The sequence below is a fragment of the Pezoporus occidentalis genome, unplaced genomic scaffold (genome assembly GCF_034315485.1).
Source record: "Pezoporus occidentalis ecotype Australia unplaced genomic scaffold, CSIRO_AGI_Poc_V1 ctg113, whole genome shotgun sequence".
Taxonomy (NCBI): Eukaryota; Metazoa; Chordata; class Aves; order Psittaciformes; family Psittacidae; genus Pezoporus; species Pezoporus occidentalis.
This window is the reverse complement of record NW_026912918.1, coordinates 2537296-2561400: the sequence shown is the minus strand read 5'-3', so window position 1 is coordinate 2561400 and position 24105 is coordinate 2537296. Positions and strand designations below refer to the sequence as shown.

At 56.5% G+C, this 24105-nt stretch overlaps 1 protein-coding gene across 3 annotated transcripts; it reads right to left on the bottom strand.

Moving 5' to 3' along the window:
- Positions 1 to 856: 856 nt before the first annotated feature.
- On the bottom strand, positions 857 to 23737 carry SRL (sarcalumenin). 3 transcript variants are annotated; one of them, XM_062635485.1, is made up of 8 exons: positions 23511 to 23736; positions 13879 to 14916; positions 12152 to 12250; positions 11238 to 11333; positions 7249 to 7284; positions 3351 to 3467; positions 2433 to 2666; positions 857 to 1871 (listed from the first exon to the last, which is right to left on the bottom strand). In XM_062635485.1, exons 1-8 carry the CDS (start codon positions 23569 to 23571, stop codon positions 1060 to 1062), a joined length of 2493 nt encoding a protein of 830 aa, XP_062491469.1. In that variant the 5' UTR covers positions 23572 to 23736; the 3' UTR covers positions 857 to 1059. The 3 variants fall into 3 exon arrangements, with proteins under 3 accessions (XP_062491469.1, XP_062491478.1, XP_062491487.1); XM_062635494.1 differs by lacking the exon at positions 7249 to 7284 and having other exon boundaries at positions 23511 to 23737; XM_062635503.1 differs by lacking the exon at positions 13879 to 14916 and having other exon boundaries at positions 23511 to 23666.
- Between the last annotated feature and the right edge of the window lie 368 nt (positions 23738 to 24105).

The following is a 24105-nucleotide window of genomic DNA, read 5'->3' as shown; positions in this document are numbered from 1 at the left end:
AACCTGCCTGGATTGTCCTAGGGAGAACAGATCAGCAGATGGGATAGTGACCCCCTGTTCCTGCCTCCCTCCAGAGAGCACAAAACCATGAGGGTCTGAGAGACTGAAAAAACAGCCACACGGACTTGAACAAGGTCATACTGCCACACTTTTGATCCTCAGAGCCCTGCTGATTGCAGGCTTGACTTGCCAGCCTGGGTTTTTCAAGTTAATGGCACATGCAGCCAGGAAGTGCCCTCTCTCTGTGCTGGCCCACGGGGAGGAAAACCTGCTCACAGCATCCTGCTCACAGGACTATCTGATGTGAGGTGCTGACCCTCCTCCTCCAGGACGGCTCAGCCAGTGCAGGCAGCTCTTTTCCAGCCCACTTCTTCTTCTGACATGGACTTGCAAATTCCACCATGGCCACCTGCCTGGAGCCGCAAATGCCCCTGCAAAAGCCCCTTCATAAGGTGAAAACCAAGGCAAAAGCTGCAGAAGATCAACTCCACTGTTGAGTGAAAGGGCAGGGCAATCTGAAAGTCTCAGAAAGGAAAAACAAGATCAATATTTGTGGAGATTTGTAGGAAGTTTGCACTTGAAAACAACAGCTGGGACCTGGCCTCTCTTTCCTTGCCCAGCGCTTTGCACCAGGGCTCCCGGTGATGCCTGGGTTAGTGTGTCACCACTCTCCCCTGTGCTCTCATGCCGTGCCCTCATTCTTGCTCCCTGCTGGCTTCAGGGATGCAGAGGCTGAAATTCCTCTTCACGCAGTGCTGGCACCAGTGAAAAAGCAGCTACAGTTCTAGCTCACCGTGCATTGCTCATACTTACAGCTTAAACATTGCCTTCTACTCAAAAGAACAAAGATAAAATGTCAGGAATTCACAGTTTTTATTCTCTTTCTTATGCCCACCCATCTTCCCCTGCCATCGATGTCAATGACTCAACATCCTCATCATACAGCAGCCTTTGCCAGTGCGGCACTCAAATGGTTAACAAACCACGGTTTCTTGGACAGATAAGACATAAGCTCATTCACCGGTAGGAACACATGGACGGTCAGATCACAGAAACACCTTAGGGCTTCCTGTAGCGATTCTTCGGAGTTTCGCCACAGCCAGTGATGTCGCAGGAGAGAACATTGGGCTTCTTTCCCAAGCCAATGCTTCCCAAGAGATCGGGAAGCTCACGAGTGATGGCCTTCTCGATCTTCTCTAGGAAACACCCTCCCATATAGGAACACTGCTGAGACAGCAGCTTAAAACTGGTGATGGGGTTGATGCCAAAGAAGTCCTTGTAAGCCTCACGGTTGGGGAGGTCAAATTTGCTGACATTGGTCTTTGCCAGAATGGATTTAAAGATAAAGAACTTGTCAGGATCTTCCACAATGTCCCTGAACACCAGTTCTCCATCACTAAAGAAGGTCATTTTGTCCTTGTAGGTCTGCAGATAGCGATCGACCAAAAGGGCGTGGATGCGCACCCGGATGGCGTGCTGGCGTATGAAGGCAATCTTATTTTCCATCCTGTTCTCAATCACCTGGTTGAGATCTTCCAGGAGTGATATCTCTTCTTTGAGGAACAGGTCTCTGTGGGTATCCGGATGGTAGTCCTGGGGCCAGAAGGAGCTCACATACACCCTGGGCGGCTCCGTGACATTGATGAGAGGAGCCAGGCTCCAGAATAGGGCACCGTAGACTCTCATGAGCTCCTGGGTAGCCAGGCTGTCAGCTTTGTTCAGGATGATTCGAATCTGAGATTCACGGCCCTTCAGCTGGCGAAAGAGCATCTCCAGCTCCAAGCCCACGTCCAGCTTCGTAGGGTCAAAGACAATGAAGATGAGATCAGCTCTGTCAATGAACCACTGGCACACGTCGTTGAATGGGTAACCTTGGGGAGAAGAAAGACAGAAATCCAGCAGAAATTGTCAGCACAGGATGAGTCCCTTCAGGAAAAGGGATAGATAAACCGTGAGCCTGCTACGCCTCACGCGCTGTCTGGGTTGGACAGGGTGTGAGACACAGCAGACTTCCCGTGCAGCCTAGAACCTGTTTCACATGTGCTAAAAACACTTCAGAGTTTCTTGGCATGAAAACCCATCCCTGTGTGCCAGGGCCTATGACTACGTGTCTCCCTCAGTCCCACCTCCAAACCTTCTTTCTCCCTGCTCCTGGCCACAGATTCCTGCTGCTCCTATGATTAGATATCAACCATGTCACTGCTTTCCCCAGTAGGCACCAAGTGGGTCAGGAAGCCCTGCTGATCTGTCCTGGTCCACCAAGTGCTGTGGGGACAGACTGGTGCTTCTCTGAGCCCTGCTGTAGCACCAGCCACTGGCAAAGCCTGGCTCCAAGGCTGACAAACAGAGTGTTAAATCAGTAGCTGAGGCACATCTCACATCCTTACAGCATCTTTCCTGGAGTCCCTTAGGTGAACCCGATAAACCCTTACCTCGTTCTTGCTGCTTCCGGTTTTCAATGATGCCTGGCGTGTCCACGAAGGTGACTCGCTCCAGCAGCTTGTGGGGCACCTCAATCCCTATCAGCTTCTCCAAGAAGTTCTGCCCAAACTTCTCCAGGGGTGAGAAGGAGCGGGCACTGTCGGCAGCCATCACGATGCCTTCGATGGTCTTCAGCTTGGGGCCATGCATGATGACAGTGAATTCGGAGGTGGTGGGTTCTGCCCCTGCCCAGAAATAAAAAGAACAGCAGAGCAGTGAGATTCGTGCTAGGCAATGGACATGATAGGGCTGGCCTTAGACTAGCTGGGGAGCTCAGGAGCATCACTTGCTTGCCAAGAGATGTTGGAAGAAGGCAAGCAACAAGGCTATGAAACTCTTGCCAAACCTCTTGAGAAAATGCCAGCAGGGCTGATTTCTGCAGGGACTGGTTGTTCTGGAGGTGGCCTGACTGCACAAGGCACCCTGGAGAACCACCTCCTGAGAACCCTCATTACCGCAGGACAGAGCTGGCCACGGACATCTGCCCTTGGCTGTGAGATGATATCTGTGGGAGCAAGGAGGCGGGAAGGGGAATGGATTTTCTCCTGGAAGGGCAAATTAATTGGCTCCACGTGAGGAGGGAGGGGAAGAATACAAAGGCAAGTTGTCCTTGTGATGTGACCACTGCTTTTGCAATTGGGGTCAGAGGCAGCGAGCCCTGTGCTGTGGGACAGGGATGCTGCAGTGAGAGATGCCCTTCTCCCAAGGGAACCACTTCTTCTGTGTGGTACCACAGAATAGATCTCAACCTCCCTGTTGTAATAAGGGGGATCGAAGAGATGTGGCTGTGAATCACTGACCACAGGGAGGCAGAATGCAGGTGTCAGCACACTTTCGGCAGAGCAGGGAGGAAGCAGTGAGTGTGGTACCTGTGTAGAGCTGGTAGGGAGTATTGTCCAGCCCGAGGAGGTAGTTTATCATAGAGGATTTGCCAACACTCCATGGTCCCAGGAATAGCACCATTGGCTTGGAAGTGATCTCCCCATCTGCAGAGAGGGGAAATAACAAGAGGAAGTGAAGAAACAATAGCTGTCGCCGCTGTGCAATTAACTCCCAGCTGTAATGAGCATCCCATCTGAGCACCATGATGCTGCTGGGGAAACAGCCACCCTTTGGGGCCACCAGCCATTCACGAGCCAAGGCATCACCCAGCAACGGGCCCTAGTGTCTGCAGGAGCAGGGTATCACCGTGCTCCTCACTTTTCTGACCTGATCTGAGCTTTGTACTCTCTTAGGCTGCAGGAGGACTAGAAGGTCTTTTAAGTCTCGTATCAGTTGGTTCTGATCTAGCTGGAGTGACTTTGGGGCTGGCTGTAGGAGCAGCTGCCACAAAGCATGAGACATGTGGTACCCATGCTGCAACCAGGCAAATGAATGCCTCATGCAAAGGGAGCTGGCATGGTTTAAGGAGCAACACTATGGTGCAGTGCTTGGTAAGCTCAGTGCAAGCCTTGTGCCAGCTGTAAGCCTTTCCACTGTACCCTCACAAGGATCCACTCCTGCATCTTGGCTCTCAGCCCTCTGGTCAAGCAGAAGGTCCCTGCCTATGTGTGAGTTGGGTGTGAGGCTCCAGCTGGTGAGGGGAAGGCAGGCTGGGAAAATGTCCCTGCTTTGGGCTTGGGAAAGGCGGGAGGAGAATGAACTGTAGCCCCCATCTGACACTCTTCTATTTCCACAGTTTGCTAAGGGCTCAAGGAGGCTGGTGATGGGCCCGTAAGGATCTCTCCCTATGCCACACAATTGGTCCAGGAGCACAGAGGTCCCTGGACACATACAGCCATTGCCCCCAGGAGCAATCCCCACTTGATCGGGACTCATGCAATCAGCCTATGCCCACAGTGATTGACCCCTACAGCCCCCACGCCACAGGGCAGGCAGTCAGCAGAGCCAGAGAAGCCCCCAGGCCATGCCAACCCTCAAGCCATGCACAGGACAGCTAGTCAGCTGGAGACTAAGTCAGGACAGGAATGAAAGTAAAATCTGGATGAGTGAGTTCCTGCTGGTGGGAACCTTCCCTGGGTGGAAGAGGGTCCGTTCCACACTGCCAGCAGGAGTCCAGCCAGAGGAGGGGCTGGATGCCACTGGAGGAGCTGGAAGCTGCTGTCCCTCAGACAGACCTGAGCCTTCCCCCATGGCCCAAGGCAAGAAGATGCCCATGCGGTACCTGCACTGCCTTTGGGACCCTCTCTGGCCCTACACCTAAGGCAGAGCTGTTTTCCCTGCAGTGGCTGAGAGACCCCACTGCTTTGTGGCTGCTGCTCACACAGAAGCCAGCAGCCTTCCAGCAAGCCAGAGATCCATTTCCAAGGTGCAGGCAGCTGCAAAGCCCACATGATGCTGTGGCTTCCAGCCACCCAAGGGCACTGGAAGGCAGTGCATGGTGGCTCTGCACCAAACCCATCTGTCCATGGGTGCAGGAGTTGGGCAGGACATGCCAGCCTCCTCCTGCCTGCACCTGCCCATTTCAGGGCCAGCATGTCACCACTGGGCTGGGGACATCTCATGACAGCAGCACAGCAGCATTTGTGCAGCTCAACCCTCCTCCCCAAAGCAGGGCAGCCATGTCCAAACCAGGGGGACAGCCCAGCCTTCTGCCTGTGAACTGCCTGTGAGCTGCAGGGATCCAAAAGTATCTTCTCACATGGGACAAAACCAAATGTCAAAACCTCAGACTTTTGATTTAATCACTCCTCTGTGCCACTTTATCGCTGCTGCTCTGTTCTCTTGCTGCTTTAATGGGGTTTTGGATCATTATTATTATTACTATCCCCTGTGATGTTGTGCCAGAGGTTTGAGGCGGGTCCCTGCATGCTCTTTCACAACACGCTCCCGGCCAGGTGGGGCTGTGTGAACACGGCCCTGCTCCACATCCTCACCTCTGCCCTGCTGTGCTGAGACAGGCAGCGATGCCCGCAGTGCTGTGCTGGGTCACCAACAGCTCCTCAAGCCCACCTCTAGCCCCTGCTCTGGGAGCAGCGTGCTGGCACCCCACAGGCTTTGTGAGCACTGAATCCTTGTGGCTCTGCAGGTGGGACAGTAGCTCTGAAGATGACGCCATGCATGGGTCCTCCTTGCTGCTGCCCAGGGTCTGGGAGAGCAAAGAGCATCTCCCACTCGGGAATGAGATGGCCTGGCATCTGTCCCTGCTATGTCCTCTTCCACTGAATCTGTCAGCACCAATTTGGGTCGCCTTGATGGTCCAGCTGGGGGAAAAGAGACAGTCCTTGCCAGCACAGGGCAGGGATGGCAGCAGCTTCATCACCGCAGCTCTCTCCAGCCACCCTGTGGCTGCTCGCTCCCAGCTTCGCCTGCCTCGCTCCCAGCTCCAGCTCATCCCAGCTTCATCCAGACATGTCCCGGTGGCATTTGCAGAAGGAGTCACAGGCTAGTGCATGATCAGGCCCTACCTGTGAGCAGGGGGGTCTTCAAACCCTAAACCCCTTCATCTGTGGACCTGCTTGCAACACAGCAGCTTAAAGCACCTTCTTTAAGCTGGCAGGTTTGTAGAGTAAGGAGCATGCTGCAGTCCTGCAATGCACCTGGCAAACAAGGCCAGGAAGGTCATGTCTCCCTCCACAGAGCCTGCATTTGTCTTGCACTGTGGAGGTAGGGGCAACCTGGATGTCCAAGTAGGGTCTATTTTTCCTAAAGCAATTGCTTTCTGGGAGGTTTTTGATGTTGCTTGCAACACCAGGCTGCCATGGGTGGAAGCACTGCTGCACTGGGGTTGGAATTAACCCTGGGCTGGGTCTCTCCCTCCTTGTCTTCAAGGCCCAGCAGAAGTGGCTGGTGTCAGCTCACCCCGCACTGTGCAAGTATTTCCCAAGGATGGTGGGCAAAGAGGAGGACACAGCAAAACTTCCTCTCCTAGTTCAGACTGAAACACAGGCACAAACATCTTGCTCTGTCCTCAAACCACTCAGGAAACCTAAATCACCACAAGAGACCCTCCCAGCATCACCCACACTGCCATTGCACACCGCTGACCACTCTGCCTGCGTGGGGTGGGACACGAGGGCCAGAAGATGGGATTTCCCTGCCTCATATTGCAGCAGGGACATAGTCCCCATGGACCAGCACTGGACCCAGGGGAAAGGCTGGGTGTTGGCTCGTATTTCCTGGCTGGTCTCCCATCTCCTGCTTCTCCAAGGGACCTGGCAGCACACCCTGAGCAAGAGAGGCAGGGAGAAGAGCCAGCTCCAGCTCCCAGGGGGCTGAGGCCGCCACACAGGGGCCAGTCTGTGCTCCTGGGACAGCTGCTGCAGGCTCATCAGCTTAAACTGCAGGCAGAGGGGATCAAGGGTGGACCTTTGGGGAAATTTCTTCATGTAGAAGGGTGAAGGGTGGGAAGAGCTCCCCTCCACAGTGTGGGCGATCTGATGGGCTCCTCCAGTTCAAGCTACAGCTCAAAGAACTACCCGCAGGTCCACCACAAATGCCTTTGAACCACAGCTAGAGAATTACGCAGCCTCTGGAATCTTTATCCCAAGAGGGAAAGGTGTCAAGGCCTGAGTGAGGCAGGGATTGCAGGAAGGAGAGGACTGATGGGATGCGCAGAGTCAGGCCAGAGACAAAGTGAAGCAACACACGTGCTGAGCTCTGAAAGGGCTGTGGACATCAATGGGTGCCATGGGATGCTGAGTGCCAGGGTCTGCTCAGTGCCCAGAAAGTGTGGCTCTGCTGAGGCAGGTGAATAGAAAAAGCCACAGGCCAGCAAAGAGCTTGGGCAGGACTGGCAGCATGCAGGCAGCAGGCAGCGATACCAACCTGTGGCAGAGGAGCCCAGGGTGCGTCCAGGATAAGCTGTTAGCAGGGGACACAGGGAGAGAGAGAAGGTACTGTGAGTCGAAGGAGGGACGCAGCTGCCTGGGTCTGGCCCAGGCCAAGGAGGGAGATGAAGACTGGCCCTGGCCTTCTTGTGGGCAGGAAAAGCCAAGCGATGGCCACATTCCCAGCAGGAGAGAAGGAGTTACAGTCTGTGAGCAACAAGACCTGCAGCTACCAGGACAAGCACTAAACCCCAGTCTGCTTTGCACACCTGGAATGTGGCTCAACAAAGCAGCCTTAGGAGAGCTGCCATGTCTGAGAGCACCCAGCCCTTCTGCTCCGCTCAGTGGAGTTATTGCCATCCCCAGCAGCATTCACTGAGCAAAAGGAGCCCAACAAGCCATGGTCAGGACAGCAACTAACCATGACAAGTGCTCTGACCACCCCAGTGGTGGGCTTACCCATATCCAGCTGACAATAGCAACTGGGAGGTCTTTCTCTATAAAGGGAAACTTGGTAATTGGCACATATAGAATAGAATCACAGAATGCTTTGGGTTGGAAGGACCATCCAGTTCCAGCGCCCCTACCACAGGCAGGGACACCAGCCATAAGACCTACTCAAAGCCCCACCCAACCTGGCCTTGAACACTGCCAGGGATGGGACAGACACAGCTTCTCTGGGCAACCTGTGCCAGTGTCTCACAACCCTCACAGGAAATAATTTCTTCCTAATGTCTAAACTAAATCTCTCCTCTTTCAGTTTAAAACCATCCCCCTTGTCCTGTCACTACATGCCCTTGTTTAAAGTCCCTCTCCAGACTTCCTGTAGCCCCCTTTAGATATTGGAAGACTGTTACAAGGTCTCCCCTGAGCCTTCTCCAGGTTGAACAAGAATAAACTGTCTCAGCCTGTCTGCATGGGAGAGGTGCTCCAGCCCTCTGAGCATCTTTGTGGTCTCCTCTGGACTCGTTCAAGCAGGTCCATGTCCCTCTTGTGCTGGAGGCCCCAGAGCTGGATACAGGACTCCAGGTGGGGGTGTCACCAGAGTGGAGTAGAAGATGAGAATCACTTCCCTTGACCTACTGGTCACGCTCCTTTTGATGCAGCTGATTTGGCTTTCTGGGCCATAAGTAATATACATAAATATTTACACTTATGTATATTCTTATATATATACTTATATATATATAAGTATACAGTACTTAGGGTTACCAGCATGCACTACAAACTGGCATGAGTTCACAGCAAGCTTCCCATCATCACACCGGGAGAGTCCCTCACCCCTGACCTAGGGACAGTCCCTATGGGGTGGTCCTGCTGTGGCCAAGAACACAGGCAGACCCAGCCAGAGGGGTGGCAGAGTGGGGATGCAAGAGGGTGGCAGCAGGGAAGAGGGGGCGGCACCTGCCAGGCTTAAACACACTGTAAGCAGAGGGTGTGGGGTGAGCTTTCTGGGATGCACCCTGACAGTTCATTCTTCGGTTGATGACGGCAGTCACAGCTCTCTTGTGACACTCAACTACAGGGGTGCTTTTGCAAGTGGTGGGAGTAGAGGGGCTCCCTGCTTACACTGGTGTGTGGGAGCAGAGCTGCTGGGAAGGCAGACAAAATGGAGGGCTGCTGTGAAATGGAGGGGCGAGGTGCTTGCGACGGTACCCCTCTATATTGGCTTACACCTCCAAAGGTCACACATATTCCATGACAAGCCTGCCCCACTGCTCTCCCAGCTGTCCCGCTCCTCCCAGCTCGCTGAGGCGGCAGCTCTGTGCCCTCCAGCCTCCCCCACACACACACTGTAGGGGGACAGGGGGGGGGACACTGGGGACATCTTCCAGCTTGCAGGGCACCACTAGTGCAAGGAACCTCAGGACACAGGCACTGTGCAGAGGAAGCAGCTCAGAAGGCTCCCTCAACCTCACCATGTCCTCACTGCCTTGCAAGGTCAAAAGAGCTCCCTACAGCAACCCTCTAATTTGTAGGTTTCTCTAATTACATAGCTAATGGAGGATTGGGAAAAGATGGATCTGTGGGTATTAAAGGCAAATTACTAGAATTCCAGGCTACGGCTGTGTTTTAGGGTATGGTCGGGATGTCAGAGATGCTTTAAGGAGTTTGGTAGCAAGAGAAATGTTTTGAGGGAAGCATGTGGCTAGGGCCTCTCATGGCAGAGCCAAGGCTTGCAGGGAATGCAGCATCCATGTGCCCTTCCCTTAGGGCCAGGAGGCTGTGAGCATGAGTTACCAGCCCTGGGATTGCATTTGCACCACTGGGATGGTGCCATGTGGCACACAACAAGGTGTGCTGGGCACTCACATTGGGAGCTGACCTGGGGGATTGTCAGTCTGAGGGATGGTTTTTCCTTATGGTGAAGTGGAACAGACTGTGGAGTGCTGAGAGGAACACCAGGACTCGCTGTCTGCTGAAAAGGGGCCTCAGGCCTGGAAAGCACAAGGATTAGTGGTCGTTTCCTCAGGAGCTGGGAGGGAGGAAATGAGCAGGGGCCTGGGAAACACTTGCTTCCTCCCAAAAAGGGAGCAGGGAGGTGGCTGGTTGGGCATAGGATGGCTGAAAGGCAGGTTGAGACGTCCTGAGCAAGGAAATGGGTTGTGTACTGGGAACTGAGGCTGGGGGCTGTGTGTTCTGGCAGTGAGGAGCAAAGCAAGGGTTAGAGGCTGCCCCTGTAACCCCAAATAGTCCCCTAAACAGTGTCCAAGCCTGAGCTGACAGCAAATGCAGATGCTTGTGATGCTACCAACACAGACCACATCAGCTTGGAGAGGAGGTTGGGCTGTTTCTGAATCTGTGAGCCCCAGCATGGAGGCAGCTGAGACAGGGCATGGCTGGGCTGTCCTCATTGCATGATGCCACTGCTGAAGAGGCTGTGGGGATGCACACTGGGGTGCCAGTCCTACAGCTCCTGGTGCTCCTTTCCCAGGCATCTGGCAGCTCTGTGCTGGCTGCATGCAGAAGGGGCAGGCCAGCACACTTGGAGTGACAGCAGCTATGAGGTGATGATCCGTGGGGCAGCTCTCTTGTGCTGGCTGCAGCATGGCCTGTGAGCCTTCATGTTCCCTTCCCACATGGCAAGCAGATCATGGTCCCCCACTGCTGGCAGGCAGCACAGAGGGAGAGGCACTGCAAAGGCAGCAGCATGGAACTGCCTGTGGGAGGCAGCTAGGCAGGGCTTTTGTTTGAAATCTACCACTGACCCATCCAGAAGCACTGTGAGTGGGTTGTGGATGATGTCCAGGGTGCTCTGTGTCTTGATAGGACAGAACATGGGCTGGTGATGAGGACTCTACAGCCCTGTCCCTGCCCCATGGATCCCCACTGAACAGGGAATCTGGGCTTGGGCTTGAGTCATCTGTGCTTGGAAAATGTGGCTGCTTGTGTCATGTGGGTCACAAGAGCTTCCTGTAGTTTGGAGGGACATGTGTACTAATGGGGCTCAGGCAGTGCCAACGCTGGTGGCCACAGGGACCTGCTCACCTGATCCAATGGGTCTGTAATTGCCGAGGGGTGGAAACTCTAACTCCCAGGATGAGTGAAGGCTGTTGAACTTGAGGGATACCCTGCCCACATGGCTGTCCTGTACTGAGCAGGAAGGATGCCAGCTCCAGGCACCCTCAGGAAGCTCATCCCCAGCCTTGAGAGGTCCTAAGTGTCCTTGCCAAGCCTGTTTCATTGGGTCGTGATCTCTGCTTGGCAGGGGTACAGGGCATTGATGCTGAGCAGGTGGAGGACCCGAAGCAGGCAGGGTTCAATGCTCAGCCTACACAGATGGTACTGACAGCAGATGGGCTAAGGCAGATGCGGAAATGCCTGCCTCTGGGTTCACTAGGGCATGTCCACTAAGCCCAGCAAGTTCATGGCCTTCTTGGGAAGCTGCAAAGGAAGACAAAGTATCCAAGCCTTTCCATGATCTGCTCTGTTATCTGCATCTCAATGACCTGATGGTGCAAGAGACCCCAGTGCCCATGGCATTACCTGTGATCTCATGCTGCCTCAGCTCGTTGTATCTATAGGACTGCTCCAGAGGCTTGATGGAGGAGTGGTAGATCTTCCTCAGCCGCTGCAGTACTCCTGTAGGGGCAGAAGCATGCAGATAGGTGAAAAGTAAACCCCACCACCATGGTTGAGTCCCCTCTAGGTAAGCTGTTGGGCACTCCCTGCAGATCCCATGGATCAAGGGACCTGGCTCACAGTTGAAATCTTGGCCAAACTTATCCTGGTCAAACATTTTGATGCCTCTCCCCAGCTAATGTTTCCCACTGGGCAACAGTCCCTATGTGCTGCCAGTGTTTCACATGCCAGCAGCTGATGGAAGGGACACCCCTCATTAATGCTATTTCGCAGTCAATACCTGTGATCCCAAATAGCCCTCCACCATGATGCCAGGGACCCTGGCACAGCCCTTAAGCTGCTCACTAAAAGAAGGAAATAGCCTTTTCCTCAACAGCTTTTATCTCTTTCTAGTCTAGACTGCCCATGGGGCTAGCAGAAGCAAGCCTTATAATAGCAAAACCCAAGGAATAATTGGAATAGAAATCCCAACCCTTTATCACAAGTTGTCCCAGGTTTCTCTGGGTAGGGATGTGGCCAGCTTGGGCTGATTCTCCATCTGCATCTTCCAGCCTCTCTGTCCTCCTAATTCTTGCAAACCCTTAGGATTGTCTTTAGAATACCCAAAATTAGGTTAACCCAAGAGCAGCAAAAGGGCTGTTACTGAAGATAGAGTGTTGCTCAATTTACAAGAACTAATGTTAAAAACCAAACACTCCGGGGAGTGGAATCTCATCCATGCTCTCGGTGCAGCAGAATAGTGAGGAGCTGTCCTGCAGGGATCATGTGGACTGAAGGAGTAGGGCACGCATGGCTCAGTGCCATCCAGGCCCCCTCACCTGAGAAATCATCGGCGGGTTTGTCCTCATTCAGCTTGAGGGTGTTCTCCAAGTGGGACCGGTCACGCTTGGTCAGCTTGCTGGCATCTTCAGCCTCTTCTGCAGGAAAAAGGAAAGTAGACCTGTTAGAGTGAAGGGGAGGATCCACAGAGGGGCTCGCACACGGAGAGGGCACAGGGGAGCACACACACCCCAAGCCTGGCACCACCGTGCACCTCGGTAACCCCCATTGCCTTTGGCACGCCGTGCGGGCTCTGTTTTGCAAAGGCTCCTGGAGACTTGGCGGAGGCTGCCAGAGCTATGGCTGCTGGGGGAAGCGTCAGGGGCAACTGCTTGGCTCCAAGAAGGGGCTGGCGAGGGAGGCGCGTCCTGCATCCCCGGGGGGGGAGCGAGGGCCAGCCGCTAATGGGGAATGTGGAGGATGTGCCTGGAAAGCGCTCCCAGGGCTGGGTGTAGTGCAAGCACGTGTGGCACCTGCAGCCCAAAGGGGCCCCTGCCCACCCCCAGCAGCTGCGGCTCTTCCCAGGCTAAGCCTCGAGTGCCGGCACGATCTGCTCTGCCGCTCCCCAGAAACTGTGCACTGAGCCAGAGACATGAGCATGTGCAAGGCTGGGGCTGGCTCTTGAGAGCCTGACCCATCCACAGCAAGGTCATTCCCTCCTCCCACCTCTGCCCCCATATCAGGCTGGAGCCTTCTGCATGGGGCCCTGGGGACCCTGTGGCTCCATGCTAGGCTGGGGGAGAATGAAGCGGTTGCCTCCACACAGGGTAGGCACCCCAGTGTCCCTGAGACAGAGACATGTCCTTGCCCTGGAGGTGCTGGCACACCAAGGGCCAGATGCAGTGCTTTTTGATAACAGGAGCTGGGTCAGGCTTTAGTGGAGGCTGGGGGGCAGGTCTGGGGACAAACATGTGCCAGCTGGCTGGGCTGGGGATGCCTGGGGCAAGCAGGGCCCTGTCAAGCCCTGGGGTTGTGTGGATTGTCTACTGAGTGCTGGGCTGAGAAAGACCTTTTGACTTGCCAAGTAAAGCCACAGAGATAAAACTGGGTTTCCCTTTCAGCACAAATGGGAACTTTTTGAGCTGGGATGTTACAGATGAAAGCAAAGAAAGACTCATCTGGGTCCAAAGGTCGCTGCCCAACCCATAGGCCAAAGTCCACAAGCGTTTCTAGGAGCGGGGTGTCTCTTTTCTTTATCTAGCCTTTTACTGACCAAACATGGCCAGCGCCAGTGCTTTGGCAACTCATGCGTCTGAATTAGCTCTTCACACCTTCCCCTACGAGGCAAGGACTGGTAGGCAAGAGACCCACTAGCCCAGCCAGCATCCTGCCCTTACACCAAGACAGCTGGGGGTCCAGGGCACTCCAAGGGTGGAGGATAAAGAGCCTTTAAGAGGCCTGAGGGTGCTGAAAGGGACCTGGGTGTTCAGAATCTTATCCACGTCCACAACCCAGAGGAGAAATCATAGGCCTAAAATTGCATCAAGGAAAATGTCAGCCAGCTTTGGTATCGCTGCGATGAGCGCCTACATTGCAGGCATCCGCGGCTCCTGCCTGCACCCTTGATGCCCGCAGCCGGCCCAGCCGTGCAGCGGTTAGGGGCAGGCAGCACAAGCGTTAGAAGATGGCCATGCACTAGGCGCGGTTTAATGTGCCAAGCTCAGCTCTGCCAGGGTTGATAGTAGGTCACTCTCGCTGCTACACACTGACAAGAAAAGACTCCAACCTATCTGCCTGTGCCGGAGCATGGCAGCAGCTGGGCTTTCCGTTTCTACCAGTGATGGCTTGTCCGCAGGTGGGTCTTCTGCTGTTGGTGGGTCTTCTGCTGCTGGTGGGTCTTCTGCTGCAGGTGGGTCTTCCACTACTGCTGGCGGGTCTTCTGTTGCTGAGGCTTTTTCCACCACTGCTGGTGGGTCTTCTGCTGCTGATGGGTTTTCCGCCGCTGCTGGTGGATCTTCTGCTGGCGGGTCTTCCGCTGCTGCTGGTGGGTCTCCCACTGCTGCTGGTGGGTCTTCTGCTGCATCCCCACAGGGTGGGTGCTGGCATCTGATGGGGTCATCCCTGGCTTCTTCCTTGCCGGCAGCTGCTGGTTTGCCAAGGCTCTTTTTGCTAGAAGTGCCATCTGTTTTCTCGTCATTCCCTTCACCTTCATCCTCTGGACCCCCTGGCCCAGCGTCCTGTTCCTCAGACTCTTCCTCTTCCTCAGACTCTCTTTCCTCCTTGGACTCTCCCTCACCTCCATCTTCCTCAGACTCTCCCTGCTCATCCTCTTCCTCTGAGCTCTGCTCTTCCCCATTGAGAGCAGATGCTGCTTTTGGCTCCTCCATTTTCTCTTCCCCAGGCTGCCCTTGCTCCTCAGAGGCTCCTTTCTTGCCACCAGACTCCTCTTCCTCTCTGGTGTGGAGTCCATCTTGTGGGCCAGGCCCGCCATTCCCTTCATGATGCGCTGCCTCAGGGGTGCCCGGCATGGCATCCTCCCCTGGACCCTGTGCCTCACCGGTCCCCTCCTGGCCCTTCTCCATGGTGGTCTCCTCCATCTGTCCATCCCCAGGCCCCAGGTCCTCACTCAGGCCACCCGCCGGCTCTTCCTCCCCGTCTCCCTGTCCCTCCTCAACGGCAGCAGACAAGGAGGCGTTGGGGGAGCCACCATCTCGGTCCTCCTCCGGGCTGCTGCTGGCTGCCTTCTCCTCCAGCCTGGGCTCTGCAGCTGGCAGGGGACCTTCAGCAGCAGCACCAGCATGGTCCGTGCCAGGGGCGTGCAGCTCTAAACGATGAGAACAGCTCAGTCAGTCTTACCCTTGCCGGCACATGGCTTCTGGGGCCACCAGCCCCCTGTCAGTGCCAGGGAGGGGGGAGGCCTGCCCTCAGAGCAGGATTTGTGGCTGTTATCGAGAGGCTTAAACTCTTTCCTAAACCCTCTCTAGTTCCAGCTTCATTTTCTGTCCCTGTTGCAAGAAGCTGGGTGCAAAGAGGGGTTTGGGACTGGCAAAGCTGATGCTAGCAGGGGGCTCTATGGCTGCACCAGCCATGGCTGCCCAGGGCTGCAGCTTCCACAGGCCATGAAGTGCTGCAGGAAGGTGGCAAAGCAGCCCTAAAAAATGGGGGGAAATGAATAAAAAAGCATAGCTTGAGGGGCCATGGGCACTTGGCAGGTTAAAAAGGTCCTTCCCCAGCCCTGCCTCAGGAGAGCATCACACTGGCCATGGCAAGGGAAAGGAGGAGGAACGGATGCAGGGCTCCCAGCAGGGGTTTTCCACAAGCAGGCAGGGCCTGACCCGGCAGCAGGGATCAGGAGCTATTTATTGTGAGCATCCCTTCACTAGGAAAGCATTTACTGTGCTGTGCGGCTGGCGGGGACACAATGAGTTTGTTCTGCGGCCCGGGAGAAGACATCCGTATTTTCCATAGGCCTCCAAGTGCAATTTAACATTAGTCAGCGGGTGCCAAAAATAAAAGATCACTGGCTATACTGTCTCTGTTACAAACAGTTGCTGCTAGTCTAAATAATCCCCTGAAACGTCTAATGCCTGCATACCAGGGAAGTGTTTCAGAAGAAAATAATTCCTTTGTACTCCAGCTGGCAAGCAGATGCCAACCAGGAAAAAATGCCATCTCCACACATGCTGCGGGAGGCAGCGCTGGGCACGGGCAGCACCAGGCACAGCCAGCCCTCTCCTCCTGCTCCTGTGCTGTATCCATGCTGGGAGCCGCACAGCTGCGTGTCCTGCCAAGCATCTAAAGAGCTGGGGCTCACTGGCTTGGTCACAGGAACCGTGGTGGCTAAGCTAAGGCTGGGTCTGCAGCAGCCCCAGACCACTCAGGCCAGTTTGCCGTGGCCAGGGATGCCGGGCCGGTGGTTGCATCACTGTCCGTGCTGGGGCCGGTAGTGCTGCTGGCCAACGGTCAGGCAGCAGTGGCAGGCTCGTGACATGGAATGAGCCGTGCCAGAGGCTGCAGGGACAGGCTGCACCGCGACCTGCCAGGGTTTCTAGTCGCTCTCATGTGCAGCCTGGCATGATGGAGCTGCCTCCTCCACCCCTTTCCCTGCCAAAACTGGATGCACGGGTCACCCTTGCTCTGCCCTCACTGACCTCCTCCATCCTTTGCTGGCACATGGCTCACAGGTGCCTCTGGGCTCACAATTCAGCTTCCAGCTGGACGGAGATAGGTCATGGGCAGCTCCCATCTGCCTCCCTCCCACCCGCAGCATGCTTCTTCCTCACGTCACCTTTCCACAGGACCCCTGGGACCTCTCAGCCTGGCAGGAGCTGCTGGAAGGTGAACACGCTACATCTGACCTGCAAAGCCCCGGGTGGCTGGAAGCCAGCATGCTGCTGCCTGGCCCCAGAGGCCTGGAGACCAGCCTGGGTCTCCTTAGGGTCCTCTTAGCTGACAGGGATATCCTCAGCTTGTCCCCAAAATAGCCAGTGACCTGAAGGGATGGGAGGGGAGTATAGCTCCTCAGGATGGCATCTGGGGACGGTCAAGGCAGCAGGGGACAGGAGGAGCAAGCAAAGGAGACCATGCGCATCCCCAGGGCTTTGTGCATGGTCTGTGTGTCCTCTCTGACCCGACACAGGAGCGCAGAGCAGCCATCAACTGCCATGTCCAGGCATAACAGCAGCCCCAGTGCCCACTGTAAACCACCTCCCATGGCCACCCAGGCTCTACAACTGAGATGTTCTTGCCAGTGTGCTGGTCACAGGCTTTATTTCCTGTGACCTTTAAGATCTCATGCAAAGTCCCTCTCCACCTCCTTCTCCCTCCTGTTTCCCCTACATGGTCTCCAAATCCATCACACACCAAATTGTGCTGATCTGCAGATGGCCGGCCGATGAGCAGTGAAATGGGACGAAGGTTACAGGCTTAACACCCTCTGCACGTCCACTGGAGGCTAAAAATACAGCCCAGCAACCGTACAGGGAGTCAGAAGCAGCAGCTTGGTAGGGTGCAATGGCAAAGCACCGGCTCCCTCAGCCACTGGCCCCAGCCCCTTGCTTGCTGCCAGCCAAGGGTGACGTCGTCACCTGGGGCCCATCCTGTGGGTCCCTGTGAGCCGGGAGGGAGCGGGGGCAACCGTGTTGTAAAGTGACACTGGGACTCCCCTTGTTCACACTGTGCATTGTGCCAAGCAGCTGAGTGGCATCAGAGAGAAGCCCTTGCCCCATTTCCCATGGGGACCTCACCTCCCAGAGGGTCCCCAGCTTACGCTGCCCTGAACCTCACATCCATATGCAGGGGTTGGAAGGACTGCCTGCAGCCTGGGGATCCCTTCTCCAGCAGTGGCAGCACCCTGGGGCACAGCCATGGGGACTGAGCTCATGGCAATGCTTTGGGTGCCACAGGATGCCCCAGCTGGTTTGCACCAAGGAAAAGCCCATGCAGAAAGCATAGCAGTGAATGCTGGAGCCCGAACATGACCCTGCCATCATGTCACCACCATCCCTGCATGGGGCCATGTGGAACAGCAAGCAGCATCCTGGCGCCGAAATGGGTCCTCCACAGGGACAGCCCCCAAGCATGGCGCCGGGGCAGGGGCCATCTCAGAGGGATAGATGGGCACAGGTGGCCCCTGAGGGACATGCTACCCCTCCAGCAGAAATAGGAGCCCCGTGCGTGGGGCCGGTGATGTGCAGCGCTGCAGGGTGGATTTTCACACGCCCCCTTCCCCTGCTCTGATCCCAGTTTATCCTCCAGCTCCTGCATGTCCTGCTCTCCCTCTGTCCTCCCAGTGGGGTTTCGCGGGGAGCTTACACCCCAAATGTCTGTCCCTTCCTTTTCAGGGAAAGGCAAGACTGCTTTGTTCTGACAGAGCCCTTTAAAACCTCATAGAAAATAGCTGGACCCAAAAGAGCCATCCAGGATTTTCCATGGAAGACATCAGGCACACTGCTTGACTCACTGCAAACCCCCATTTCCTGCAGTTTCCCCCCCCCCCCCCCCCCCACCATTTAATGTCAATGTTCCCCATAGCATCTGCTCAGCACCCCTGGTGCTCCTTCAGCTCATGGCCCCACAGCCTGGGGCTTGGGCTGGCTGGGGACCTGACATGAGTTTGCCAGGGCTCTGATGCTCAAGCCACCACCCCATGGCACTTGGCCCCTGCCTGCCCTGGCCATGAGGTGCCGCAGGGATCTGCTGGGGAGAGGATGCACAGGGATATTGTTCCATGCCGCTGCCGGTCAGCAGCCTGGGAAAATGAGGTAGAGCAGGTTGGCCCTGAGCCTGACCTTGCACAACCAGTAACGCCTCCCAGGTGGGAGGCAGGGCCAGGGGAGCTGTGCCACTCACTTGGGATCAGGCCTGGGCACCCCAGCCTTGCATATACACCCTGGGCGCTTGGCCAGGATGCAGCAAAGGACAGCATCTCCTCTCCACTCTTGCCATGCCTCGGTTTCCCACTCTGCACCATCCTAGCAGAGCCCGGTGCTGCTGTCGAGCCCCTCAGGTGAAGGTCCAGTGCTCTGTTGCTCACATTTCATATGGCAGTCCTTTGACAGGTGGGATCCTAGCTCCAGTGCCAGTTTGGAACCAGCCAGGCCAACACCTTCACCTTGGAGAGGGAAGTGTCCCAAAGCAGCTCAAAAGGCCCAGAGGACACAGCACAAGGGTGATTAAGGATGGGGTTGGCTCTTCAGACCCTTGTGCACTCAAAAGTTCAGAACACCCAACCACAGCAGCCCATTCCAGAGGCTTCATGATCCCAAAGCATTAGCAAAAAGCAATTATTTTCCAGTTTTTCAATGCAGAGCCCAGCAGGGGTATGGGAAACAGCTTTGTCAGACTAGCCTAACCTCATCTGTGGAGGAGATCTTCAGTTTAGTTGAAAGAAAACATAAATTTATTTGATTTCTATAAATAGTTGGCTAGAACTACATGATATTTTGATTAAGAAAGGGTAAAGAAAAGCCTCACCAGGCTGTTCCAAAGGGATTAAATCCAGGCTTGGAGCTTTCTAAATATAGGGATGAAATTGGGGAATCACTTCTACAGGGTGTTTCTTCGACTGCCTTTAGGCATCCACCCTGAAGATCTAGAGGAAAACCTGGGCTCCTGACTTGCAGAAGACACAAAGATCAGGGTGGGGAGAAGATAAAGCAGTTGCCACTCCCTGGCCAGGGTAGATCTGGGCCCGTAAGTGAGCAGAAAGCCAGAACAAAGCATGTATTTTGGCACAGGCAGATGTCAGGCTCTACAGTGAAGAACATTTCTCCACCTGTGGTGTCCCTTGTGGGGTCTGCAGCCTGGGGGTGCTGAAGGACCTGAGGAAAACTCTGTGGCATGGCTGGGCCTGAAGGAGCCCCTTCCTTTAGAGGGACTCCTGAGGTCACACTGATACTGTCCCTGGGCCTCCCCAACAATGGGAGGCTTCACCAACCCACCCCAGCACTTCCCAGTGGATATCCTCCATGCACTCAGTGTAAGATTTTCTGGGTGAAGACTCCCCATGCCTCTTTTTGGTCATCCCAAGGATTCCCGGTCACCTGGGCCGGACAGGGAGAGAGCCATTGGACTTGTCAGCCTGGATTTTATTCCTGATGATCTGCTGTCCCAGAAGATCCTCAAATCCATGGGAATGTCTGGGCCATGCCAAACAGCAGTACCCAGCCCTGGGGTTCTCACCCGTACCCCCAGCAGCAGGATGGGGAATATCCCAGCTCAGCTGTCGCACAGGAATGGGGTTACACAGCTCTGATCCCATCCACGCCGTGTCCCCACGCATAAGGAGGTGGCAGGGTCAAGCCACTTGCCTGGCTGGCACTGGGGCTGTGCTGCTGCTGCCAACACCCCAGCCCAGCTCAGGGTGCCCGGCTGGAGACTTCCAGCCCCTCCACCAGCCCCCACGGGCACACGAGTGCATTGGCTTCCTCGAGCTATCGCTTACCAGGGAAATGTCCCCATGGGCTGAAAATAGCCGGGCAGAGCCCTGCCAAGGCACCAGGGCCACTGCTATTCCTGCAGCACCAGGGAATGGGCAATTTTATGAGATTTGGTCAGCCATGGACCTTCCGGCCAGGCTGATCTCAGCACCCTGGTGAATCCCTGCTTCCAGCACAGGGAGCTGGCTCCTGTGTGGGGGTGGTGGATCAGCGAGTGGGGACACAGCAGGAACATGGCAAGAGCTCAGCCCACTAAGTTCTGTCCAGGGCACAGCACAGCCCTCCCAGCACAGTACTCTCACAGGACCCACTGGTGGCCCTGTGCCCTGTCCTCACCATCCTGCCTGGCTGGCTGTCACCTGCACACTGAGACAAGGATATCTGATGGGAGAGACTGCCACAGCACAGCAACCTGCCCAGCGTCTGCCTTGGTTTGCTCAGACAACAGTTTGTGAGAGATGAGGTACCCACAGGGGCCGGGAGGTCCTCCAGATGAAGTATTAGGAATGTGACAGGGATGCTGGTGGCACAAGCAATCAAAATCTGTGGGTACCTGTGGCACCCCGAGCCCCTTGCCTCACTGGCCACCCCTGTACCCAATAGCGGTGGTGCCCACAGTTGTGCTGATCCTGGGGGGGAACTGGAGTGAGTCCAGTGACATGTTAATGGGACACAAGCAGTCTCCCATCTCTGGGGAAGCTGGTTGCCCTAAGGTGCATTTGCCCGGGATGGTCAAGGTGGGGAGAACCCATGGATTCTGTGTCCTGGGGCCCTGAGCCCAGCCAAGGTGACACAGGTGGTGGAGTCCACTCCAAGATGTTCTGTTCTGGGAGGTGAAGCCCACCCTAAAGTGACACATGCCAGGTGATGAAGAGCACCCCAAGGTGACATGTCCTGGGTGATGGATGGGGAACATCCCAAGATGCCATGAGGCCATTGTGATGGAAGCCCATACTGAGGTGACACCTCCCAGGCTGGGACAGGATGAGGAGTCCCAGGGGCAGTGGCCAGCGCTCACTGTCACCAGGAGAGGTCTGTGCCAGCCCTGTAGTGCCCTCAGCACATGCTGCAGGAGAACACCAGTATGCCAGGGCTTTCCTCAGCTTCACCCAGCTTGGAGATGGTGACAGCACAGCACAGCCCCCACTCAATCCTGCCGTGCCTGGGGTGGGCAAGGGCTCCCCAGTACATAGCTGCCAAGCACAGTGGATGGACACTGCCTATTCCCAGTGGTCACAGGCACTCACTACGTCCACCCAGCCTGGAAGGGGTGGCTAGGCTCTGCCCAAGGTGCGAGCACACCTTTGCCTGGGCGGGAGCAGGGATGGAGTAGCAGGGGAGTGCCCTCGCACTGGGCCCTCACCCAGCCCTGCAGTGGGTGCTGGCCTCTGCCGGAGATCCCAGTGCCATGGAGAGCTGTGTAAGCCAAAGGGGCACTTCCCACCCCTGGCCTCCAGGAGTGGTAACAGGGCCCCAAGTGGCTTCAAGCACCACCAAACCTGCCCTTGCCACGAGGACCACACCTCTCCACAATGCATCAGTGAAGCCCCTGGTTCTCTGCTGGGCTCCTCCCACCTTTTCTTCACTAAAGGGGAATTAAATGGGAAGACAAGGCCCACAGATGGGAGAACAATCCCTCTGAGACACCTCCTGCACCCCAAAGGAGCCTGGGTCTGGGGACCCAGCTTGGCACCAAAGGAAGGGCAAAACCCATTGTGAGAACTCTGTTGGTCCCTGTGGAGCAGAAGCTGGGCGCCTGCTTCCATCTTTTTACCAAACCTACAGGACGAGGGTGAAATTCCAGACACATGAGCAGGAGACCTCCAGCCCCCCTTGGATCTGGCTCCAGAGCTGCAGACCCCAGTGCACCTCCTGGCCCTGGAGCCACCTCCAAGACGGAGGATCCCAACACTGGCCTGAGCCAGGTGCTGGTGATGAGGTGCCCAGTCACACACCTGGAACCATGGCATCACACAGGCTGCTCCCTATCTGCCACTGCTTGGGACATGCCAGCCTCCATGCCGGCCTCAGCACAACCAAGAGCTGGGCTGGTGGTCACTCACCATGGTGACAGCCACCCCTTCCCCAGACCCGATGCAGGGCCCCACAGAGGTCACCCCACCACCAGCAGGGTGCATGGCTGGCCCTAAACCCCGTTTACCCACCAGAATGGCCCAAGATGCCCTTAAAAGGCCAAAACTCGTGTGGGCCAGGGGTGCCGGGTGCTGGAAGGCGGCAGCTGCGGGTGCCGGTGCACGGGGCCGCGGCGGCACAGGGCCGGGGGGGCCGGGGCTGCGGCAGGGAGCACAGTGTCCCCTTACACGGCTGTTTCCATACTTAGCTGCCCCCCTCCCGGCAGCGCAGCCGCCAGAGCCTGGCCAGGCAGAGAAACGGCCCAAATTAACTCAAGGGCAAGCAAGGGTACCAGAAATGCCGCCCCGCTGCATGGCCCCAGGGCTGGGATCCGGGTGTTCGACGGAAGCAGGACAGCCCAGGGAAGGGGGTCCAGGGTCACCCAAAGTGCTTTCTTGCTTGGCAGGTTTTTGGGTGGAGGGGAGACCCCCAGGGCAAACAGCCCACCCCATTCCGTCCCAACTACAGGGTGCCCCAGCACCCTGGAAGCCCCCACCAAGGTCCCCACAGCCCAAAACCAAGCTACCTCGGCACCCATGGGTGGCGCTGACCCTGGACACGTTAATGGCAGCACAGCCCCTGTGCCCACCCTGGCTCCAGAGCGGGGACCCCAGCTCATGCCCCCCCCCCCAGCCCCTCCTAGTCACAGCCCCCGCCGTGTTTCCCTGCACATTTGGGGGTGACTGCAGCCCTGGCAGAGCTGCTGGGGAGCCCGAGCAGCTGTACCCGTCACCCTGTCCTGCTATGGCACCCACCCAGCCATAGGGTGCATGCTGGGCTCACCGGGCACCCCAGTGCCTCACCAGCACCTACAGCCCCACAGGCACCCAGAGCCCTGCCAGCACCAGCAGCCCTAAGGGTACCTGCAGCCCTGCAGGGCACTCACAGCCCCATGGCACCTGCAGCCCCACGGGTACCTGCAACCTTGCAGAGCACTCACAGCCCCATGGCACCCAAAGCCCCACAGGAACCCACAGTCCTGACGAGCACCCACAGCCTCAGTGAGAGCCCACAGCTTCACAGGCACCCACTGTCCCAAAGATGCCAACAGTACCAAATAGTCACCCCCAGCCCTATGGGTGCCCACAGCTCTGCTGGGTGCCCACAGCCCCATAGACACCTACTATCCCACAGGCACACACACCCTCACAGGCACCTTGCAGTCCTATGGGGACCCACAGCCCCATGAGACCCCACAGCTCCATGGGACCCCTCAGCCCTGTGGCCACCCACAGCCCTATAGGGACCCACAGTCCCACGGAGACCCACAGCCATGTGTTCACCCACAGCCCCATGAGGACCCTGAAGCCCCACAGGCATCCACAGCCCTGTGGGCAGCTTGTACCTGCAGTGCTGAGGAGCAGGAGGGAGGCCACGCAGCAGCAGAGCAGGTTGAGGCACTTCATGGTGGCTGCCAGGAGCTCCTTGCTGCTCGCTGCCTCTATTTATACGTCGTCAGGCACAGGGCAGGGCCGGCAGCTGCCGCACGGCCAGCACAGATGCTGCTGCTGCCGCTCTTCCACTCCCAGGGGGCCCTGGGGATGAGGACAGGGACAGGAAAGGGGCACACTGGCAGTGGTGCAGCACTGGGCAAGGGTCATGGCATGAGCCATGGATGTGGTGGCACCCTGACATGGGGTTCCTTGAGTAGCACTGCCCATGCGGGGTCAGAGTCTCCGTCACAGCATCCCACTGGATCTCCTTGCGCTGCCTCAAGTCCCTGCAACCCGTTTTTGGCGGGATCAGGATTTCACGGAGGGGGAGAGCCAAGCATCATGGCACCGCAGAGTCCCCCATCTGTCCCCAGAGGTGGGTGTCCCCAGGCACCTTGTCCTGGGCTGATTTGGGAGCCTCTTGGGCCACCACACATCACCAATTCCAGGCAATGCCATGTACCCTGTAGGCAAGGGACATGCCTGGGTGTGTCCCCAACGTCACCA